Source organism: Haliotis asinina, chromosome 8, assembly GCF_037392515.1.
Source record: "Haliotis asinina isolate JCU_RB_2024 chromosome 8, JCU_Hal_asi_v2, whole genome shotgun sequence".
In the NCBI taxonomy this organism is placed as follows: domain Eukaryota; kingdom Metazoa; phylum Mollusca; class Gastropoda; order Lepetellida; family Haliotidae; genus Haliotis; species Haliotis asinina.
Genome location: NC_090287.1, coordinates 1,702,515 through 1,722,071, shown reverse-complemented (window position 1 = coordinate 1,722,071; position 19,557 = coordinate 1,702,515). Strand labels below are relative to the sequence as shown.

General features: G+C 40.0%; 2 protein-coding genes across 2 annotated transcripts in view; one reads left to right on the top strand and one right to left on the bottom strand.

Moving 5' to 3' along the window:
• Window positions 1–1,513: 1,513 nt before the first annotated feature.
• LOC137294007 (dynein regulatory complex subunit 5-like) lies at window positions 1,514–9,672 on the bottom strand. The gene is made up of 5 exons (XM_067824920.1): window positions 9,513–9,672; window positions 8,762–9,108; window positions 4,218–5,064; window positions 3,027–3,204; window positions 1,514–2,563 (listed from the first exon to the last, which is right to left on the bottom strand). The coding sequence occupies exons 2-5, from the start codon at window positions 9,105–9,107 to the stop codon at window positions 2,318–2,320; spliced, it is 1,617 nt and encodes a 538-aa protein (XP_067681021.1). The 5' UTR covers window position 9,108; window positions 9,513–9,672; the 3' UTR covers window positions 1,514–2,317.
• Window positions 9,673–9,681: 9 nt separating this feature from the next.
• The window catches only part of LOC137294006 (RNA polymerase II-associated protein 1-like), a 67,273-nt gene continuing 57,397 nt past the window's right edge, over window positions 9,682–19,557 (top strand). Inside the window, exons 1-6 of the mRNA XM_067824919.1 lie at window positions 9,682–10,022; window positions 10,600–10,731; window positions 11,383–11,423; window positions 11,925–12,014; window positions 12,911–13,061; window positions 19,128–19,286. Of these exons, the coding sequence (XP_067681020.1) occupies window positions 9,863–10,022; window positions 10,600–10,731; window positions 11,383–11,423; window positions 11,925–12,014; window positions 12,911–13,061; window positions 19,128–19,286 (733 nt within the window). The 5' untranslated portion in view covers window positions 9,682–9,862. The remainder of the gene's footprint in view (window positions 10,023–10,599; window positions 10,732–11,382; window positions 11,424–11,924; window positions 12,015–12,910; window positions 13,062–19,127; window positions 19,287–19,557) is intronic.

Below are 19,557 nucleotides of genomic sequence, written 5' to 3'. Positions count from 1 at the left end.
ATTCAGGCAAAATTAACATGTGGTAACAACGTTAGTCATTCAAAATGTGAGATTTGAGATAAACAACCGCCAGACAGGATGATTTTTGATGTTCTGGTGTATTACCTAATGTTGCATAAAAAAATACAGATTATCCTGTGTACTTTATATAATTAATTTGAATTACCCACATGCTATACAAACCAACTGCTGGATACAAAGTTTTTTGAGTGAGCTTAACTGATGTGACATTTTGTGTGGTTATCACATGTGACATCAGTGAATTGGTCAGTAAAACATTGACAGTGAAAGCCTACAGGTCATTAATAACATTCAAATATGATGACATATAAACCTCAGATGTCATATCTCAGTCACTGTGGGGGGTATTTTTTTCTTAGGTAAACGTCCTTTCAGGGTCATCTACAATATTCTGGGACATTCTATACACTTGGCGGCTCTGAAAGTAGATTTTCACGAAATGAATTCTTTCAAAATCAACATTCAAGTGTTTGAAAACAATTGAAAAATGTCAAAGATCAAACTGAAAGTGTAAATGTGTTGACTCTCTAGATTAGAACTGCTTCTGTCAGATCATGAAATCTAGCTAGGAAGATTTTGGTGTTAAATTTTCTATTTATAGTTAGTCCTACTGTCATTATATAGATTTTACTACAGTACCGCTTCAGTTACTTTCATATAGCTTCAATACTTGATCATCTTGTTTATATGACCGACTTTGATAAATTTGTCATCTTTCCTTCGATTTATATGACAGATATAACACTCTCCTTTGGCTTTGGTTCAAAATGTAAACATTCGGGGTCAGGAAAACACTTGGGCCTCCAGCCCTTGGGCTTTCCACTACAGTCATGTTTACATTTTCAACCTAAACCTCAGGATCATGTTACATCCTTTACTGAAATCTTTTTCTGCTGTCATCAACATTGCTCCACATTACAAAACTTTGCAAATCATGGTTCAGGCAAACTAATTCCAGGTAATCAAGAGTTTGAGCACAGCAATCCAGGTACAACATTTCACCAAGAGCCAGTGACTTGCAACATTCTATTGTGAGGTGCACGGTTTTAGTACTGTGTCAGTGTTAACGAATGGTGTTTCACAGTAACAGGACGTTGGATCCTGTAAGTTTTAGATGTCTATCTGACCCACTGAAAATTCACAGGACCCACAGAATAAAATTAAACACACATTTCAGATTTAACATTTCTCATTATTGGCTTTGAAATTATTAACATTATATAATGACAAACATTATAAACATAAATTTAGAAACAGTGAACAAGTGTCACATGCCACAAATAACAACTTCAGACAAAGATATTGTGACATATTCAGTCAGACACTGGGGCCAGCAGGTTGGGGACTTCTGTCTGACCGTTGGCAAATTTGCCGGATTTGTCAGAGGGTCAGACACTATTTGTGAACACTGCTATGTTACCCACAACTAACACCAATATACGTTTTCTCAATATCTGTTCAGTAGGTCATATGCAGTTACTCAACAACAATCAACCATTTACACTACTTTATTATATGCACGATGCATTCATGACACCAGCCCTATGATTGGCTGAAACAATAAGGGTAACAGAGACTTCCCATCCTGGTTGTCACAGCACTGACGGTCAATATCACAGGAGAGTTCATCACATCTATAGGTGGAAACCTTGTACATGGTGCTGCAGCCTAAACCTGAGGTACAGCAGGAACAGAACACTGATAGAGCAAGGTAATATGGATAATACTTGGGTAATATTTACAGTTATGTATGTGTATATGCTTGGTGTCACAGTTACCATTTTGAAGTAAATACACACTGAGACAATAATGGATTTGGTAAATGGAAAGCTACACAACTGGCACTGGTGCAAATACTGCTGTTGTCATATCAAATACTTCAGTTTTCATACTGTTGCAAATTTTTGCTGTGAAATTTTTATTCAAATATGTCATTTTGAAAACATGTGCATCTCATGTATAGTATGTTACGTACAGATACAGCATGATGTTCAGACTGTACGTTTGGGTTGAAAAGGTATAAGGTAAAATCATGAATCAAAATTTGACAAAGCCTGAAGAACTACATCTGTGGTTTCAACAAATACCACCTCTGACATCTTATACTTGTATATAATCATTAAGAGATTCAATCCAACACAATTTTGGCGTATCAAATGACTTCATCATATTTTATACCTTTACATACACAAATATTCTAATAAACATGTACTTTTTATAAATACAATAGTTGCCTTTTGAAAATGGGTCTATCACAAATTCTTTCCAAAATAACCCTTCCCAAAATGCTGTTACTTTACGCCACTCTTATGATGGCAGGGCTCTTGTATCGGTGGGCCGCCTGAGGCTGAGCAATCTTCTTTATCTTGGGAGTTTGAGCCTCCATGTCCCGGATGTTGGCTTCTCGCTCTTGCTCCTGGTTTCGGTGCAGGATCTGGTTGATGCAGTACTCAGACTCCTGGCCACACTCGGTCAGTCTCAGGTCCATCTGGGTGATGGTAGTATTCTCCTCCATCCCTTCCTGGAGCTGCTTGCCTCCATCCTGCAAATAGTCACACATCATTAGTAGAGGTGCCAACCTGATAATAGCAACTTAAACAGAATCAGTCCATTCCTCCACTGACAGGGCAATGTCATCCAGAAATTTCTCTCAAAGTTACGTCAGAAAACCACTAATGGACTGACTGTGTGATTTTGTTCAGTTCACTGATGCATGAACTGAAAAACAAATGTGCAAACCGTATGTATCTGTGACTATCAAATTCCTCATACCTAGGTTTGCATATTCTCTGAATCATGCCACTCGAAAGTGCAATGCATTTGACATGAATTATCTCCCTTGCAAATGAGCCCAAGATGACTTGCCTCCAACTGTAACTTTAAATACCATGGCAGAGGTTAAGTGGTAACAGACAGCCAGAAACATACATTGAGAGATGACCAAATTCATATGAATATGAAGTAATAATTAGTAGCATGACAGGTTGAGCTTGCTGCTAACTCACCGGCCCCAGTCTGTTGCAGGATAGGTCTATGGACTTGACTGTGTTGTTCTGCATCACCACCTGAGAGAGGATCGCCGCTGTTGGTTCTGCCATGTCATTACTGCCGATGTTCACTTCCCGTAAGGTGGTGTTTTTCAGAAGTGACCGACAGATGGCCTGACCTCCATCGTCTCCCAGTCTGAAAGAAAATCTGAGCATGAGTCAGATGTGTTTTACAGTTATCCAGGAAGGGAATCAGACACTTTAACAGATATATAGAGGCTTGTGATCTCCCTGAAATAAACCAATGCCAAAGACTCAGTGAAGCCTTCTTTATCAATTAAAAACTGACAAACTTTCCCACCATGTTTTCCATTTATAAGGATTCCTATGTCACTTGACATGATAGCAAGGCATTTGGCATGATGCGAAAACACACAAAACTCACTACAGTGAGTTGAAAGAATGATAGTAGTATATGCAGTTTATGACCTGGGCCAAAAACCAACCCAGACATCAAGACTGGTAACTACAAAATGTTACCAAATTTGATCACTCATATCTATGGAACATGTTATCTATACTTCTTGCCAGATCATCAGACTGGCTGTAAATTTAGACCGGTCATCAGAAATTTAACCTCTCTAGGGTGGTTGGATTGGCCTTATTGCATGCACTGGTAGAAGATAACAATATTATTTCCCAGTGTATCTTTCAGTAAATATGATATATTAAGGAAGACAAATCTGTGATATTTGCAACATGCTCAGCTAATGCTATTTCCACTATAGCCCCCAAGTGAGGATTAATTAATACTACACCACACCAAAGAAAACAAAGTTGGCAAACCAGTTCACTCATTTGTCAAATATGGTTGAAATTCAACCTCAGTCTTTTCCTCTAACTGGCACCAGTGGACATGTTAAAATTTCTTTTGTCCTTTAAATGACATATTCTGCAATGATGACCCGACAGATAAAATAACAATGTTGACATCCATAAATTCTTCTTAAACACATTTCATTACCATTATTCAAAATAATTCTGCTAAAAGCAATCAATCAATAAAAGGATTCCATGACCAATCTCATGATTTTATGCCACATTTGTAAATGTTTTTTGTGTTTTGCACATGAAAATACAGTAAATCTATGTGGATTCATCATGCATATATTGTTATTCGTAGTGAATGCAGCAGGATCGGCTTCCTACCTGTTGAGCCTGAGGTCAAGGAACTGGAGTGTGGTGTTTTTCGTGAGAGCATGAGCAATGGCCTGGGCTCCTGCTGCCTTGATCTGGTTGTCACACAAGTTGAGCCGAACGAGCTGACTGTGATTGTTTAGGAACTTGCCAACTGCACGTGCTCCACGATCACCTATCAAATTATGTGACAAGTCCAACTCAACAAGGCTTGGATGATCCAGAATATGACTGATCAAAACTCGCACTTTGTCTTCATCAACTTTACTCCTGTGGAGTTTAAAAACCTTGAGAGTTTTGCACTTAGCAACACATTCAGCCAGCTGAAGACAGTCTCTGGCTGTGAACTGAAACAGATTCCATTCAAAATTCATGCCACAGTCCCTGACACCATAGGTCAGATGAAGCTCCTCTAGGTTGGACAAAGCTTTAAGGACAGGAGTGAAATTGAAATGATCACATTCTGGCTCATCCCCTGCATCACTTCCTGCATCCGAAGCTTCGTCAAAATCAGGACCCTTTGGCGCCTCTCTGACAGGTGGGAGTAACTGATTAATGTCAACCTTCTTAATGTAGTTAGCAGACAGAGCAAGAGTTTCTGTCAACCTCGTAGGGTCTGTGGTTTCAGGAACAAAGTGCTCAATAATTTCTTGCAGATTTTTTTCAAAGTACATTCGCTTCCAGCTTTCACCATAAGCAGAGACATCACAGATTTCCCAGCGTGCTTTGCAGCATCTCTTCCAATAATCTTCATCCTGGACCAGATTAGCGGTTACTTTGAGTGGGAGGCTAGTTGATATCTTTTCCAGAACTTTGCTTTGATGCTTTGGCAAGAGGTCAGTCAGAATTTCAGAATTGTCTGATTAAAAAGAAAATTCAAAGTAATTAGCCACATAAAACTGGGAAGAAAATATTGACTTCTCAATTCAGAGCTTCCATTGACATGGACAATGATATCCCTTACATAATACTATAAAGCACTATCTTTTAACCTTGTAGTTCAATTTCCTTTCAAATTACAAAACAAATATGTTGAATGGTAAATTCATAACTACATCATACTTTTCAAAATTTCCTGATGACCATGACTGGAAAGCCAGTTTGTTTGCATGCACATATGTTTTTGACACAAAATGCCTGTTATATGCAAGTCTACTTTGACCTAATGTGGTTCCAAAAGGAATAATTATATGATATTATTATCAATTGGAAGTTATCACTACTAATATGATGATTACTGTACAATTCAAGTTTCCATGATGACTGGGACTTGAAAGTTGCTTTGTATTTATGCATGTATGTATTCAATACAAAGTGCCTGTTATATATAAGTCTTCCTAGACCTTGCGTTGAACCATATGGAACAATTAAAGGATGATGCACTATTATTAATCAGATATTATTATTAGTGTGAAGTACATTTCCTGTACATTTCCATGACGACAGTGACTTGCAGCTGTTAGTAACTGTATACAGGTATCTGATACAAATTGCCTGTTATGTGCACCTGTCCCTACTATGGTAACTATCCCTAGACCTACTATGGTACCTATCCCTAGACCTACTTTGGTAACTATCTCTAGACCTACTATGGAAACTATCCCTAGACCTACTATGGTAACTATCCCTAGACCTACTATGGTAACTATCCCTAGACTTACTATGGAAACTATCCCTAGACCTACTTTGGTAACTATCCCTAGACTTACTATGGTAACTATCCCTAGACTTACTATGGAAACTATCTCTAGACCTACTTTGGTAACTATCCCTAGACCTACTATGGTAACTATCCCTAGACCTACTATGGAAACTATCCCTAGACCTACTATGGAAACTATCCCTAGACCTACTATGGTAACTATCCCTAGACCTACTATGGTAACTATCCCTAGACTTACTATGGAAACTATCCCTAGACCTACTTTGGTAACTATCCCTAGACCTACTATGGTAACTATCCCTAGACTTACTATGGAAACTATCCCTAGACCTACTTTGGTAACTATCCCTAGACCTACTATGGTAACTATCCCTAGACCTACTATGGTAACTATCCCTAGACCTACTATGGAAACTATCCCTAGACCTACTATGGTAACTATCCCTAGACCTACTATGGTAACTATCCCTAGACTTACTATGGAAACTATCCCTAGACCTACTTTGGTAACTATCCCTAGACCTACTATGGTAACTATCCCTAGACCTACTTTGGTAACTATCCCTAGACCTACTGTGGTAACTATCCCTAGACCTACTGTGGTAACTATCCCTAGACCTACTATGGTAACTATCCCTAGACCTACTATGGAAACTATCCCTAGACCTACTATGGTAACTATCCCCAGACCTACTATGGTAACTATCCCTAGACCTACTTTGGTAACTATCCCTAGACCTACTATGGAAACTATCCCTAGACCTACTTTGGTAACTATCCCTAGACCTACTTTGGTAACTATCCCTAGACCTACTGTGGTAACTATCCCTAGACCTACTGTGGTAACTATCCCTAGACCTACTATGGTAACTATCCCTAGACCTACTATGGTAACTATCCCCAGACCTACTATGGTAACTATCCCTAGACTTACTACGGAAACTATCCCTAGACCTACTTTGGTAACTATCCCTAGACCTACTATGGTAACTATCCCTAGACTTACTATGGAAACTATCCCTAGACCTACTTTGGTAACTATCCCTAGACCTACTTTGGTAACTATCCCTAGACCTACTATGGTAACTATCCCTAGACTTACTATGGAAACTATCTCTAGACCTACTTTGGTAACTATCCCTAGACCTACTTTGGTAACTATCCCTAGACCTACTTTGGTAACTATCCCTAGACCTACTATGGTAACTATCCCTAGGCCTACTATGGTACCTATCCCTAGACCTACTATGGTAACTAGACCTACTATGGAAACTATCCCTAGACCTACTATGGTAACTATCCCTAGACCTACTTTGGTAACTATCCCTAGACTTACTATGGCAACTATCCCTAGACCTACTTTGGTAACTATCCCTAGACCTACTATGGTAACTATCCCTAGACTTACTATGGAAACTATCCCTAGACCTACTTTGGTAACTATCCCTAGACCTACTTTGGTAACTAGACCTACTATGGTAACTATCCCTAGACTTACTATGGAAACTATCCCTAGACCTACTTTGGTAACTATCCCTAGACCTACTTTGGTAACTATCCCTAGACTTACTATGGCAACTATCGAGAGACTTACTTTGGTAACTATCGAGAGACTTACTTTGGTAACTATCCCTAGACCTACTATGGTAACTATCCCTAGACCTACTATGGTACCTATCCCTAGACCTACAATGGTAACTATCTCTAGACCTACTATGGTACCTATCCCTAGACCTACTATGGTAACTATCTCTAGACCTACTATGGTAACTATATCTAGACCTACTGCATGCATAAAATAATTATATGAGGATGCACAATTATTAATCATGTCTTTTTTAATACTGAACACCTACATGATGACAGCAATTTTAAAAGTTTGTATGTATGCATGCATGTACTCAAAAAGTGCCTGATGTACGTAACATGTAACTATTGGAAATAAAAACTTACAAAAAATACTTGTCAGATATTTACTTTCTTAAAAGTGAATGAGTGTTTTACTTGTGCATAGGATCGTAGTGCATCGCAAAGTTCCGACAAGACCATGTCTTCTTGTGGATCCTCATTTGACTGGATAATATCCACATGATGAATGCACTTAACAATTGTCTTTTCGCTCACAGCTGTCTAGGCTTGCTTGATCATCCGGATTGATTAATTATAGTGAACCACAAATTGACACGCCTCAAAATTAACTCAGTGTCACCTTGCTACTCAGAGGTAGTTAATCTCACACTTCAAAGACTGCCGACTTCTTTCCATGTTGTACGTGAGGCCATCGGTAATCGCGTGTGTAAGCATACAGGTGTTTAGCCATCCGAATATAAAGAGAAAAAAAATGCACATAATTTAGTGTTTTCCATATGGTTATGGAAACCGGATTTAAGTGAGTAATTTTACAATTTTGTGAATTCGTTTTAAGGAATTTTCAATCGGAAGGCGAGTTTTCCGGATATCTGAGGTTTGGATAAACGGGGCACGACTGTATTAGATACAGAGCATTCAAGAAACCTTCAAACACTGGGATGGTGGTGACAAGCCAGGAATCAAAATCGAGAAGAATGTAAGATTTTAACCCACAATCATACTTTCTTTGTACATATCAAGGATGTAACTCAGAAATTGACATTGTGTCTTCGAAGCTCTATATGACTTATCGCAATTTCTAGCTTTAAGTCAGAGTTTGATAGTTACCTTCAAAATGAAAATACCACCATTATGTTATCACTATATATTCTGTGATACTTCAGAATGTTTATCGTGAACCCTGTTAAACTTAGCAAAGAGGAGGCTTGCAAAATGTCGGGAACAGGGGTTGTGAAGTAAATACCTGACTGATAATGATTTTCTGTCACAATTCTAAATGATACTTAGATTGAAGACAACTCACTTTCAAAATTTTCAACAATGTGCTTCACACAAAGTTCTGTAAGGAGAGGCACAGTTGCAAGTGACCATTCTGGATCCTCCGCAATGATTCGTCTCATGTTCCTCCAGTCTGCTGCCGGATTATCCTTGGCTGATCCTGTCGGGGTTTGAACAAATTCTCTCCCTCTCTTACTTCCCTGACTCTTTCCACTTTTGTGGGATCCTGCTGACCCTGTCCTAGAGGCAGGCTTCGACCCTCCTTGGCTCTTAGGCCCACTCTTTGTACTCTTGGCATCCTCATCAGCAGGAGAACTCTTGTCTCCTCCCTCACTTGGCTGGGGTTGTTCAGTCAGTGGTGGCTCAGCCATGCTGTAAAGTTTTGTTTATGGTCTCTATAAGATTTTACATTTGTACTTACCAAATTTATACAAGAAAATACAACAGTCTACTTCAGTGTTTTTATATAATGTTCGATAAATGATTACATTCTTGACCTGTCATGTCATTGGATCAAAGAGAATACAGATGGATGGATATTTGTTTCTTTCATTTCTTGTTGCCATGTACAATGCACATTGTACCAACACGTCTATACTTCATATGAATCACATCACCTAATGGTGAATACTGCACTCTAAATATACATTCAATAAACAAGAACAAGTTTAAAAAACAACAATCAATGAACTTATTTCAGTGTTAATATTACACCGGGGAAGGAAATATGCTATGTAAAAAGAGGGGTGCAGGCGGAACTCTTTCCACGATACAACCTTTTGTCCGAATAAAAGTGCCTTCTCCCGTCGCTGGTTAGGAATCAAACGAAAAATCGGCAAACATAAGTAGTGACCAACGTTGTAATGGTTTGAGCTTCCTTGCCAGCTTGTTGAAAGAGTTGCTATGGAAGCAGGAAGTAGGACGTAAGGCCGACGCATGCGCGGTATGACGCATCCGGTGTAGCACAAGCATGGCGTCGCCCATATGAAAACACTGTCAAAGAAGATGCTGTCTTTCATATTTAAAACATTATTTTAGATACTCACCCAAAGAATGAACAAAGGTTGTGACTGTGATAACATTTGTTACAAACTTGTGCCTTGACAGTTGACACATAAATTCAGTCATGTTGAAACGACCTAAAGCAGGTGAAAGTGAGGAGGATCTACTTCAGTTTCAAGAGGAATTTCTGGCTCGTAACAAGTCAGATCCATCAGCCAGCGTAAAGAGAGCAGACAAAAGAAAACCAAGCGGTGATGAGAAGAAAGATGTCGTCAAACTTGATGGTGCGTCTGAAAACATGTCATTTCACATCATTTGAACTTTTAAGATCTGCTTTTCGAATTTTCATCTAGCCCTATCACTTGTAGAATACAGCACCACCATATCTTTAAAAACACGCCATAATACTCTTTTACGTCCTCACAAGAATGTGGTGCTGTATTCTGAATGTGCTCCCATTAACCGCCCTCGGGAGTAGTGCACTGTACCAGGCGCACTTTTTCCGATTTTTTCGCTGTGTTTGCTGGGGCTCGAACGCTCTCAGTAGGGGTCTTGGGATTCCAGACGGGTGCTAATTAGGCTAATTAGCAGGCATGCTACCTCGGGACCACCGGTGCGATCACATTTATTTAGTGCTCGTTTAACGGGTCATTACCACACTAGATCTGAGCATGCGCAGTAAATGAAAACAAACTATTATGGTTTGTTTTCATTTACTGCACATGCGCAGAGCAAGGCCCTGCCAACCCATTCATCAAAGCGAGAAGTCACACCTAGCCATTGTTTTCAAGATGTCGACTGGCTGACTACCCGCGGGTATATGTTTGTTTGTATATGATAGCTGTATTCCTTTTGATTCAGAATTTCCTGAAACGTTGCCATCTGGTCCAGTGCCGGTCAAAAAGTCCAAGTTCAGGAAAGCCCAGGAAGAAAGACGTTCCAAGGGAGCAACCACTTCAGCAGAGACAGATGATGCTGAAGAAAGAGTCGAAAGTAATAGCAGTGTCCACGTTAAAAACCAAACACACTGACATATTAATCTGACAACTTACTGTGGATAACTCAATGAAGATGAATGCATGCTTTTTCCAATTACTTGTTTAATCCATTTGCTATTGAGAGGATCGGATTATTTGTCTTTAACAAATTGTCAGGTCCTGATCTAAGGGTCAAGTTATATGTTGCAATGTCAACGTTAATTTCAGAAATATGACTGGCCAAACTTAAGGATCAATATTCATGCCATTATTCAGATTTGATCTTTGCAAAATTCTGATAAAATAGATAAATGCCAAGTTGAGTCATTTTTTTAGTCAACTATTTAACATTTTCTCCAAGTTTGATGAGAATTTGTATGTAACATAAACCATGATTTGAGTGAATGAGTTCAGTTTTACACCACTTTTAATCAGTATTCCAGCAATATGTCGGTATTGCACACCAGAAATGCGCACCACACAGTGTGTCCAGTGCATGATTTGAATCATTGTTTTTGCAGTGTATAATATGTTCGCAGACAACCCATCCATATGTATATGTAGTGGGATTTCTCAAGTCTTGTTCTTGATTCTAACGGTTCCTGATACTAATTCCATGTTTAGATGACAATTTGCCCTGTTCCAACTCTCAGCCTTTTGTTGACAGAGCACGACAGACATATGGCTCAGGTTCTGACACAGATTATTGTAAGTTTTTTGAATGTGGGAAATTATTCAGCATTTCATATGATCTCGAGGTTGACATATGAAATTTGATTATTGAAATAGACAAGGAAAGGGAAATCCAGGAAACATGATGAATCATGATGCTGTGACTGTCATAGATATGAAATATGAATGCTCATGTGGTAATAAATTGCCATCAACTAGTGGTGTTCTCAAGACCAAAAGCAATCGAAAATCGATAGAAAGAATAATTGAAAATAATTATCGATTGTAAAAAACATATTTTCAATTAATCAGAATTTGTTCTTTTGGTATAAAACACTTGAATTATAACAAAATCATAGAGAAAAACACTTAAAGTCGTTTATTACAATTTCCTGTAAAATGCATATATTTCGATCGTAATAGTATTCGTTTCCCACAAGTCTTCCGATAATCGATAGTGGATTTCATTTCCGAATCCCAACAGTACCATCAGCTAACTGTGGAAACATCCTTTTGGAGTTTTGTTCTGTCACACAGGAGAGGGATACAAGAAATGCTGCCGTGTTTTTACCCAGACAGTCAAATCAGGCGTTTCCTACAGCTCTTCACAGAGGCAACACACAGCAGGTAAACACAGTGCTGCACCATGTTGGGCTGTCTTTGTTTTACATTAATATGGGAATGCTGGACTAGTGCAGAGTTTTGTCCCTTAGTTCCTCAATGATCCACTTGGCAAAATGACTATTCTTGGTCTGTCACACCATACAGTCCATTTGAGTTAAAATCTCCCCAATGAATTGCACTCTTTCTCAAAAACAAATGATTATAAATGACTCAAACTAACGCCAAAGTAAATAGCAAAAACACACCAACTCCACAGAATTTCGTTATAATTTTTGTCAACAAAATATAACAAACAAAAAATATAACAAAACATCATTATTTTCATATTGCAAGATTTGTGACAAGGGTGTAGCAACAGCTCAGGTAACAGCCAGGTACGATTACATGTACTTGTTTTTGAGATAAGAGTGCAGTTCATTGGGGAGATTTTGACTCAGATGGACTGTACATTTGCTTTATGGTATTGATTTATGTTGATATGATATATGCTTGAATTACTTTTCAGTCCCTCTGTTTGATTTTCATTTAAATATTTTGTGAGAAAATTCATGGATTTTGGCTATATGTTTAGTCAAGCCATCTTTCATCTGATGTATTTAATTGAAACATCATGTGATCTATGCAAGCATCTGTATTGATTTGATGAATTTTAAATTTTTTGGACAAAGATAATTAAGGTGGATTATATACAGTTAAATTTTACTTTTTTTGCCCAGTTAGGAAGGAATTTTCTGAAGCTCATATCGATGAATCTAGATATTGTATGAAACCCTTCACATCAGACTTAGAGGTGTAAGTCAGTGTACTGTAGTACAGACACATCGCAAGTTCAGACATTTTGTTCGAATTGTAATTGTAAACAAGATAAATCTAATGAATTGCACACTTGTATGCTTCAGTTAACTGGGTCGTCAGGTAAGAAGAAGAGCTTGTTTGTGCAGCATCTAGCTACATCTGGGGTGAAGGACTTCGGGGTGGTGCTACAGCAGGAAGTGCAGAAGGTTGGGGAGATGCCACACAACCCCAGCACCGATGTTGAGGAAAGGGAAGGTACCTACATATTGCAAGTGAACTTGTTGTTTAGTCTCGTGTTGGATCGTGAGTGAGTAAGTGAGTGTTACATGTACTGCAATCAGCAACATTCCACCTGCTCGTCATCCTTGCTCCCAACCTGACAAGATGTACGATGCACCCAGAACTAATTGGATCATGTGCTAAGACAGATCACCAGCAACTCACCCTTGTTGTGAAATATAGCCCCAGTAATCAGTGTAGTCTCACAGACATTCATGCAAATTCTGTTCCAAGTTACTCATGGCGGTAAGCATAATAAGTAGCAAGTGGAAGGAATCGATGTGGAAAACATGTTATCTTTTTTAAGTAACAAAAGAGTGTTTTGCATGGTTATGAATATTATAAGTACAGTCACTTGTACAGTCATAATTTTTCCTTATCCTGACTCATGCTAATTGCTTATCTCCTCTTCCCTGGCGAAGGTAGTGGAATACCTGAAATCCCTTGAAGTTCCCTTCTTAAAAGAAGCGGACGTAAAATACACTCTCCCATGTGTAGCCTCCCCTTTCCCGTGCATTGGTCATGTGCTCAGCCATGTTCGTCACTCTCCTTTTCGCCCGACATGGGTGGCTGGAGGCACCTGAGGGTCCTGATACCGCGATAAGGTCTTTCTTTATTTTGGTCTTTAAACTAAATTCTGCTTGTATGCGGCATTTGGATTTATGTTTGCATTATATATTATCAAATTTGTCATGATTATGTCTTATTAAGCATGTATTTCTTCAATTGAGACTAAGTCCACCCTTCAATTGCGACTTAGACTTAATCGTGTCTACTATGTAGATTGCAGCTGTCGGCGGTTGATCCCCATTTAATTTGCCCGACGTGCAAACCCATATGTTCTCATAATAATTGTTGTAAATTTTGCATAGAATTGCATACTAGTCATGTCTGAAACAAGTGATTTGTATTCGGGTAATTTGTTCACTACATCTGCTTAGATTCATTCCAGTGAAATGTCTGGCGTTTCTCCGGGGCTATGTCTGGGGTCCAGCGTGTTGTCCTTTGTATCTCAGAAGAGATCTTCCTCAGAAGCAGGGTTGTCTCAACCAGTAGAAGTCTAAGTCATCGAAGTCAAAATCATCTTCTTGGAAATCATCGCAGAGTCATCATTCTTCAACGAAGAAATCGTTGGTGAAGAAATCATCCCTCTGCATAAACGACTTATCTTCAACGAACCATCGTTGTGATTCTACACAACAAGGTAGATATCAAGCAAACCAGTCATTGGACGGCATCATCGTGATGTGCCCCGACAGCATCTTCAGCACATCTCAACCTTGAGGAAAATCGACTTCGTCAACAGTAGACAACTTTACAGCTCAACCGTCGATACAAGCATTGCAGCAATTCGACCCAGGCTTTCATGCAACAGCTTACAACGCAGATGAATCTGAGAAGAGGAGAGATGACTGCACTCGTCATCATCGTTGACTACAGTTCGGCATGAGCACTCACCTAGAAAGGCACATTTGCGGGAGGATGAAGAGGACATGTATGCACACACTTGAGGAAGATCGTCATCAGCGTCCCCCTCTTCACGTCGCAGTCGAGAGAGAGATCCAACCACACCGAGTGCACTTGCAGGAGTGAGGATTCGTGCTTGTGTGGGTGCACTCGCACCAGTGAGGATTCCCTCTGTCAGTTCACTTGTCAATGCAGAAGGTCTTCGTCACTTTCCCCAGTTCATCGAAGGGGCTGTCGACAGTCATCACCCCCCTTAGCCATGGACTCTTATAGGAGGTATCGTCAATATGGAATGAATGTTTCACACTCATGGAGGGATGAAGATAGACATTATCGAGCATCATCATCGGAGGAAGCCCTATTTTCGGACTCTGAAGTTACATCATGGATCACAAATAGATTTGACTTAGCTTCACCATCCAAGGACGCTAACGAAGCTAATGCCTATATGATGAAGGATGACGACATTGAGACACTTACGTTCCCGCCGATACCTCCGATATCTACGATTCCTGAGATGTTATCAATGGCATTTAAGTCAGCAACTAAGTTTCAAGAACAACACGCGTTGCTTCCGTGTACATCATATGGAGCCATTCGTCAGAGCACCAGACGTGGATGAAGCTTGTAAGATCATCAGTCCAGCCGGCAATAAATCTTACAAGGTAGATGACAACACAGCTTGACACCACTACAAGGTGTACTCTCTTTGGACTGGCTTGTTCGAGAGCCATCAACGAAATCCTCATTGCAAAGTTCAGTAATCCGGATAATGAGGAGGAAAGAATGATCCTGTCAGCGTTGTTAACTCAGAAGAAGGATCGGGCAGGATAGAATTTACTTCGTCGACAAGGTTTCCTATCTACAGTGTCATGGGGTGAGAACTTTACCAAACCTTTGTATCAAGTTCCATGGTCAGCACCTACTCTCTTCGATGGTAAGATTGAAGAGGTAGCTATATAGTTTGCTCCAGAGAAGTTATGATGATCAAGTCTATCGACACTCTGACATCAGTACTTAAGCAGACTAATCAACGTTACACCCTTAAGCCCAAGTTCTCCAGAGTTCAAAGAGCAAGAGATAAAAAGTTCAATACGTGTGAAGAGAGGACATCTTCTTTTGTCGCTCCTGTGGAGGAAACAAGCACCCCCAGACATCCAGCAGTGTGTCTAGGGGTGGGAGAAGAGGGCGTTATTGAATATCAAGTTTGGAACGACTGGAGTCTTCCACCCCCAGCTGTTCTCGTACAACCATCTCAAGTGGGTGGACGTCTTCAACTTTACTGGGAAAATTGGAAAACGGAAAATGGAAGGTCCTACCGTTTGGAATATCTTCAGCTCCGTGACTGTTTACGTGGGTAACCAAGCCCATAGTCAACTATCTACACATGAGGGGGTGCCTTTTATCTGGACGACATCATACAAGCCCATCAAGAGAAAAGTCAACTCAGACTAGAGTTAGATTTCACCATCAAGCTACTAACACAACTGGGGTGGTTAGTAAACCACATGAAGTCAGAGTTAGAACCTGAACAATATCTCAATTTCCTCGGGATTCGTTTCTTCACTACATCAAATCAGATTGTCGTCCCAGAGGACCGGTGGGTCAAGATTCAAGACATCATAAAGCGAGCTCTACTCACTCCGCTGACACTTCGACAATGGCAGTGTCTACTGGGTCACCTTATTTCAGCACAAGATATGACCAGAAGTGGTCATTTACAACGATTCTTGAATCTTCATCTCAACAACAGAGGTCAGATTCCACTCCCAGACAGTGTGAAGCCTTTTCTACTTTGATGGACTCACCGATTGAGTGTGTGCGCAGGGGCTTTCATGTTAGAGCAGGCAGTCAACAACCATCTCTACGTAGATGCATCGCTGCAAGGATGGGGAGCCTATCTAGATAACGAAGTAGCAGAGGGATGTGGACCAAAGGAGAGCAAGCTCTTCATATCAACCTGGTGGAGATGAAAGCGGTCATTCATGCAAACAGGGGTCAATGAGATCGCCATCTCTTCTACACCTGACATTTCAACTCTTCGATCTAGTTGACAGTGTGAATCTCAAAATGAAAGTATGTCACATACCAGGAGCCTGCAACATAATGGCGGATGGCCTGGGCCTGGGCAACAGACACTCACAGCATCACATGGGAAGGACTAAACGTATTCGGATTTCCCCCTCCAGTACTGCTACCAAAAGTCATCGAGTAAATAAAACAGACCAACAGACAACTGACTTTGGTCGCGCCTTATTGGCCAACGAGACATTGGTTCCCAACACTCATAGAAGTGTTAGGACAACCCACCCATTTAGGTTCACCCACACACGAAACAGGCACATGGAAACCCACCTGTATTCCGACTTCACGTGTGGAGCGTATTAAAAACTGTTTAAAACACAGAGGATACTCGGAGAGAGCAGCAAAAGCAGTTACTTCAGCCTTACGGAAATCCACTCGTACCCTTTATGATGACACATGGAAGCGGTTTGAGACATATGCCAAGAAGAAAGGCTTCATGGTGATGAAGGCTACATATCTGCAGATAGCAGAATATCTATGTCACCTACAACAGTCCAGAGGTCTTAAAGGTTCTACATTATCTACATATTTGGCAGCTCTCAGCTTCGTCGTCACCATGGAAACAGGAACCAAGTTTACTAAAGTACCTGAGTTACTTACCTTACTATGCTCTTTCAAGTTGGAAGATCAACAGCGGAGATTCACAGCTCCAGCATGGGATCTAAACATCGTACTTCAACATCTCACAAGTGATGCGTACGAACTGCTTGACTGGACCTCAATTGAACTGCTAACTCAGAAGACGCTGTTTTTATTTGCCTTGACTACAGCTGCATGAATGTCAGAAATTCATAACCGTATAAGTTTTGATGCAAATAATCACCAGACAGCCCATTGGGGCTTAAAATAGCATTTTCTTGCGAAAAATCAATTGCCAGGTCGACCGGGTAGACAATTTCACATACCGGCATTATCTTCAATCTTAAGGATACTCAAGATTTATCGTTATGTCCAGTCAGAGCTTTGAAGATATACATCACACGTACTAAGTCTAGAAGGCAACGGTTCAAGCATCTGTTTATCCCTATATCCACTGAGACACCTATGGAAGTATCCCGCAACACTATCTCAGCGTGGTTCAGAGCTGTTATATTGAGGGCCTATAAAGCAGCAAGATTGGATCCTCAGCGAGCTTCCAACCCACATGAACTTAGAGCCTTGGCTTCAACACTGGCGCTACATGGGAACTGCTCGCTATCACCTATAATGGAGGGCTGCTTTTGGAAGTCAAACACAGTGTTTGCCAACCATTATCTACGAGACATAGCCACTGAGGACGTCTCTGGCATTCATCAGTTTGGGCCACTTGTCGTTGCTCAGAACTAACAGTTCCCCAAAGGTATTGAGTTCACTCACCCATTTTATCACATACTTGTGGAAGCCAGATGCTCTGTGGAGTATAATGGTGGAAAGTCCATGCGTGCATCTTAAACAGATTAGCATGACTGATTAGAACCCTGTACTTGTAATGAAGATACGTGAACAATATGTCAACAATTAGCTGCATCAGAAACTAGCAGGATACTAGTTACTTTCGATGTCACACATTCCAGTCACTGAAACCTTCGGCTTAAGACTTAATGAACATAATTTTGGCAGCCAGCGGAATCCAGCATGGACCCATTGCCGTTTCCGTCAGATTCTGTAAGCAATTAGCATGGGTCAGGATTAGGCAAAATATGTAATTTTCTGAATAAAATTGATATTTTATACTTATCCTGACCCTCCCAGCCGCCCTGCACAGGCACGTTGAATTCCTATATTCGCGTGTCGGGCAATATACAAGGAGAGAGTAACAGAGCATGGCTGGTCTCATGACCAATGCATGGGAAAGGGGAGGCTAGGTGTGTGTATTTTACGTCTGCTTTGTTTTAGAAGGGATTTCAGGTATTCCACTACCTTCGCCGGGGAAGAGGAAATAAACAATAAGCATGAGTTAGGATAAGAATTAAATATCAATTTTATTCAGAAAATTACATTGTCATAACTAACATAGGCCAAAAGTAATAATACCTCAATGTGAATTTTGAATTGTTTGATGCACAGGTTCAAGTCTTATTGTAGCCATCATTAGATTTGGCAGACAGGAAAAACAGACTTAGAGTTATGTCTTTGCAATCATTTTGCATTCACAAAGGCGATAATTTCTGTACATCATATGTGATTCTTTGTTATTTGAGATAAAGAACTACAACTCCAAAGTATATTAAAAATAGTAGAAGAGTGCTCAGCCAATCAGAAAGCAACATTTATGTGTAAGGTAAAATAACTGGGTATGTAACTCTGATAAAAGGTTGTGATGATACAGTTCTGACAAAACTGTGGTATATCTTATGATATGTCATATATCTTTGTTAAAATGGTGATATGTCCAGTGATTTAGCTCTGATAAAACTGTAATGTTTCTGTTGATATAGCTCTGATTTCATTCTGATACATCATGTGATACAAGTAATAAAGTTTTCCGGTGTCGTCAACTTGATCTTACAGACAGAAAAGCTACATCCAGGATTGTGCAGGGCTCTGGTCTCAGTGCTACACTAGGAACTACTGAAGCAAGGAAGATTCATGAGGAGAACTTGGAGAAACTATCTACCATGACACAGGAGGAGATTGATGAGGAGAGGGAAAAGCTGATGGAGATGATGGGTGAGTTACCTCCCTTATTGCCAAGATCCCGAAATCCAGGGCTAAAATTATGTTGGGTCTTTGGCCAAGCAGCGCATTACCCATTGTTGTGTTCATGGCCTGTCTTACATTGTCTTTGCCTCTGGTAATAATGTGACACATTTGTGTAAAGACCCATACAGAAATGCCAACATTTACGATTTTATCGTAGTTGTTATGAATTTTAACCTCAAACTACGCCAATACGATTCCACTAGAAATCCTACGAAATTTGAATAAAATGCATGAAAAT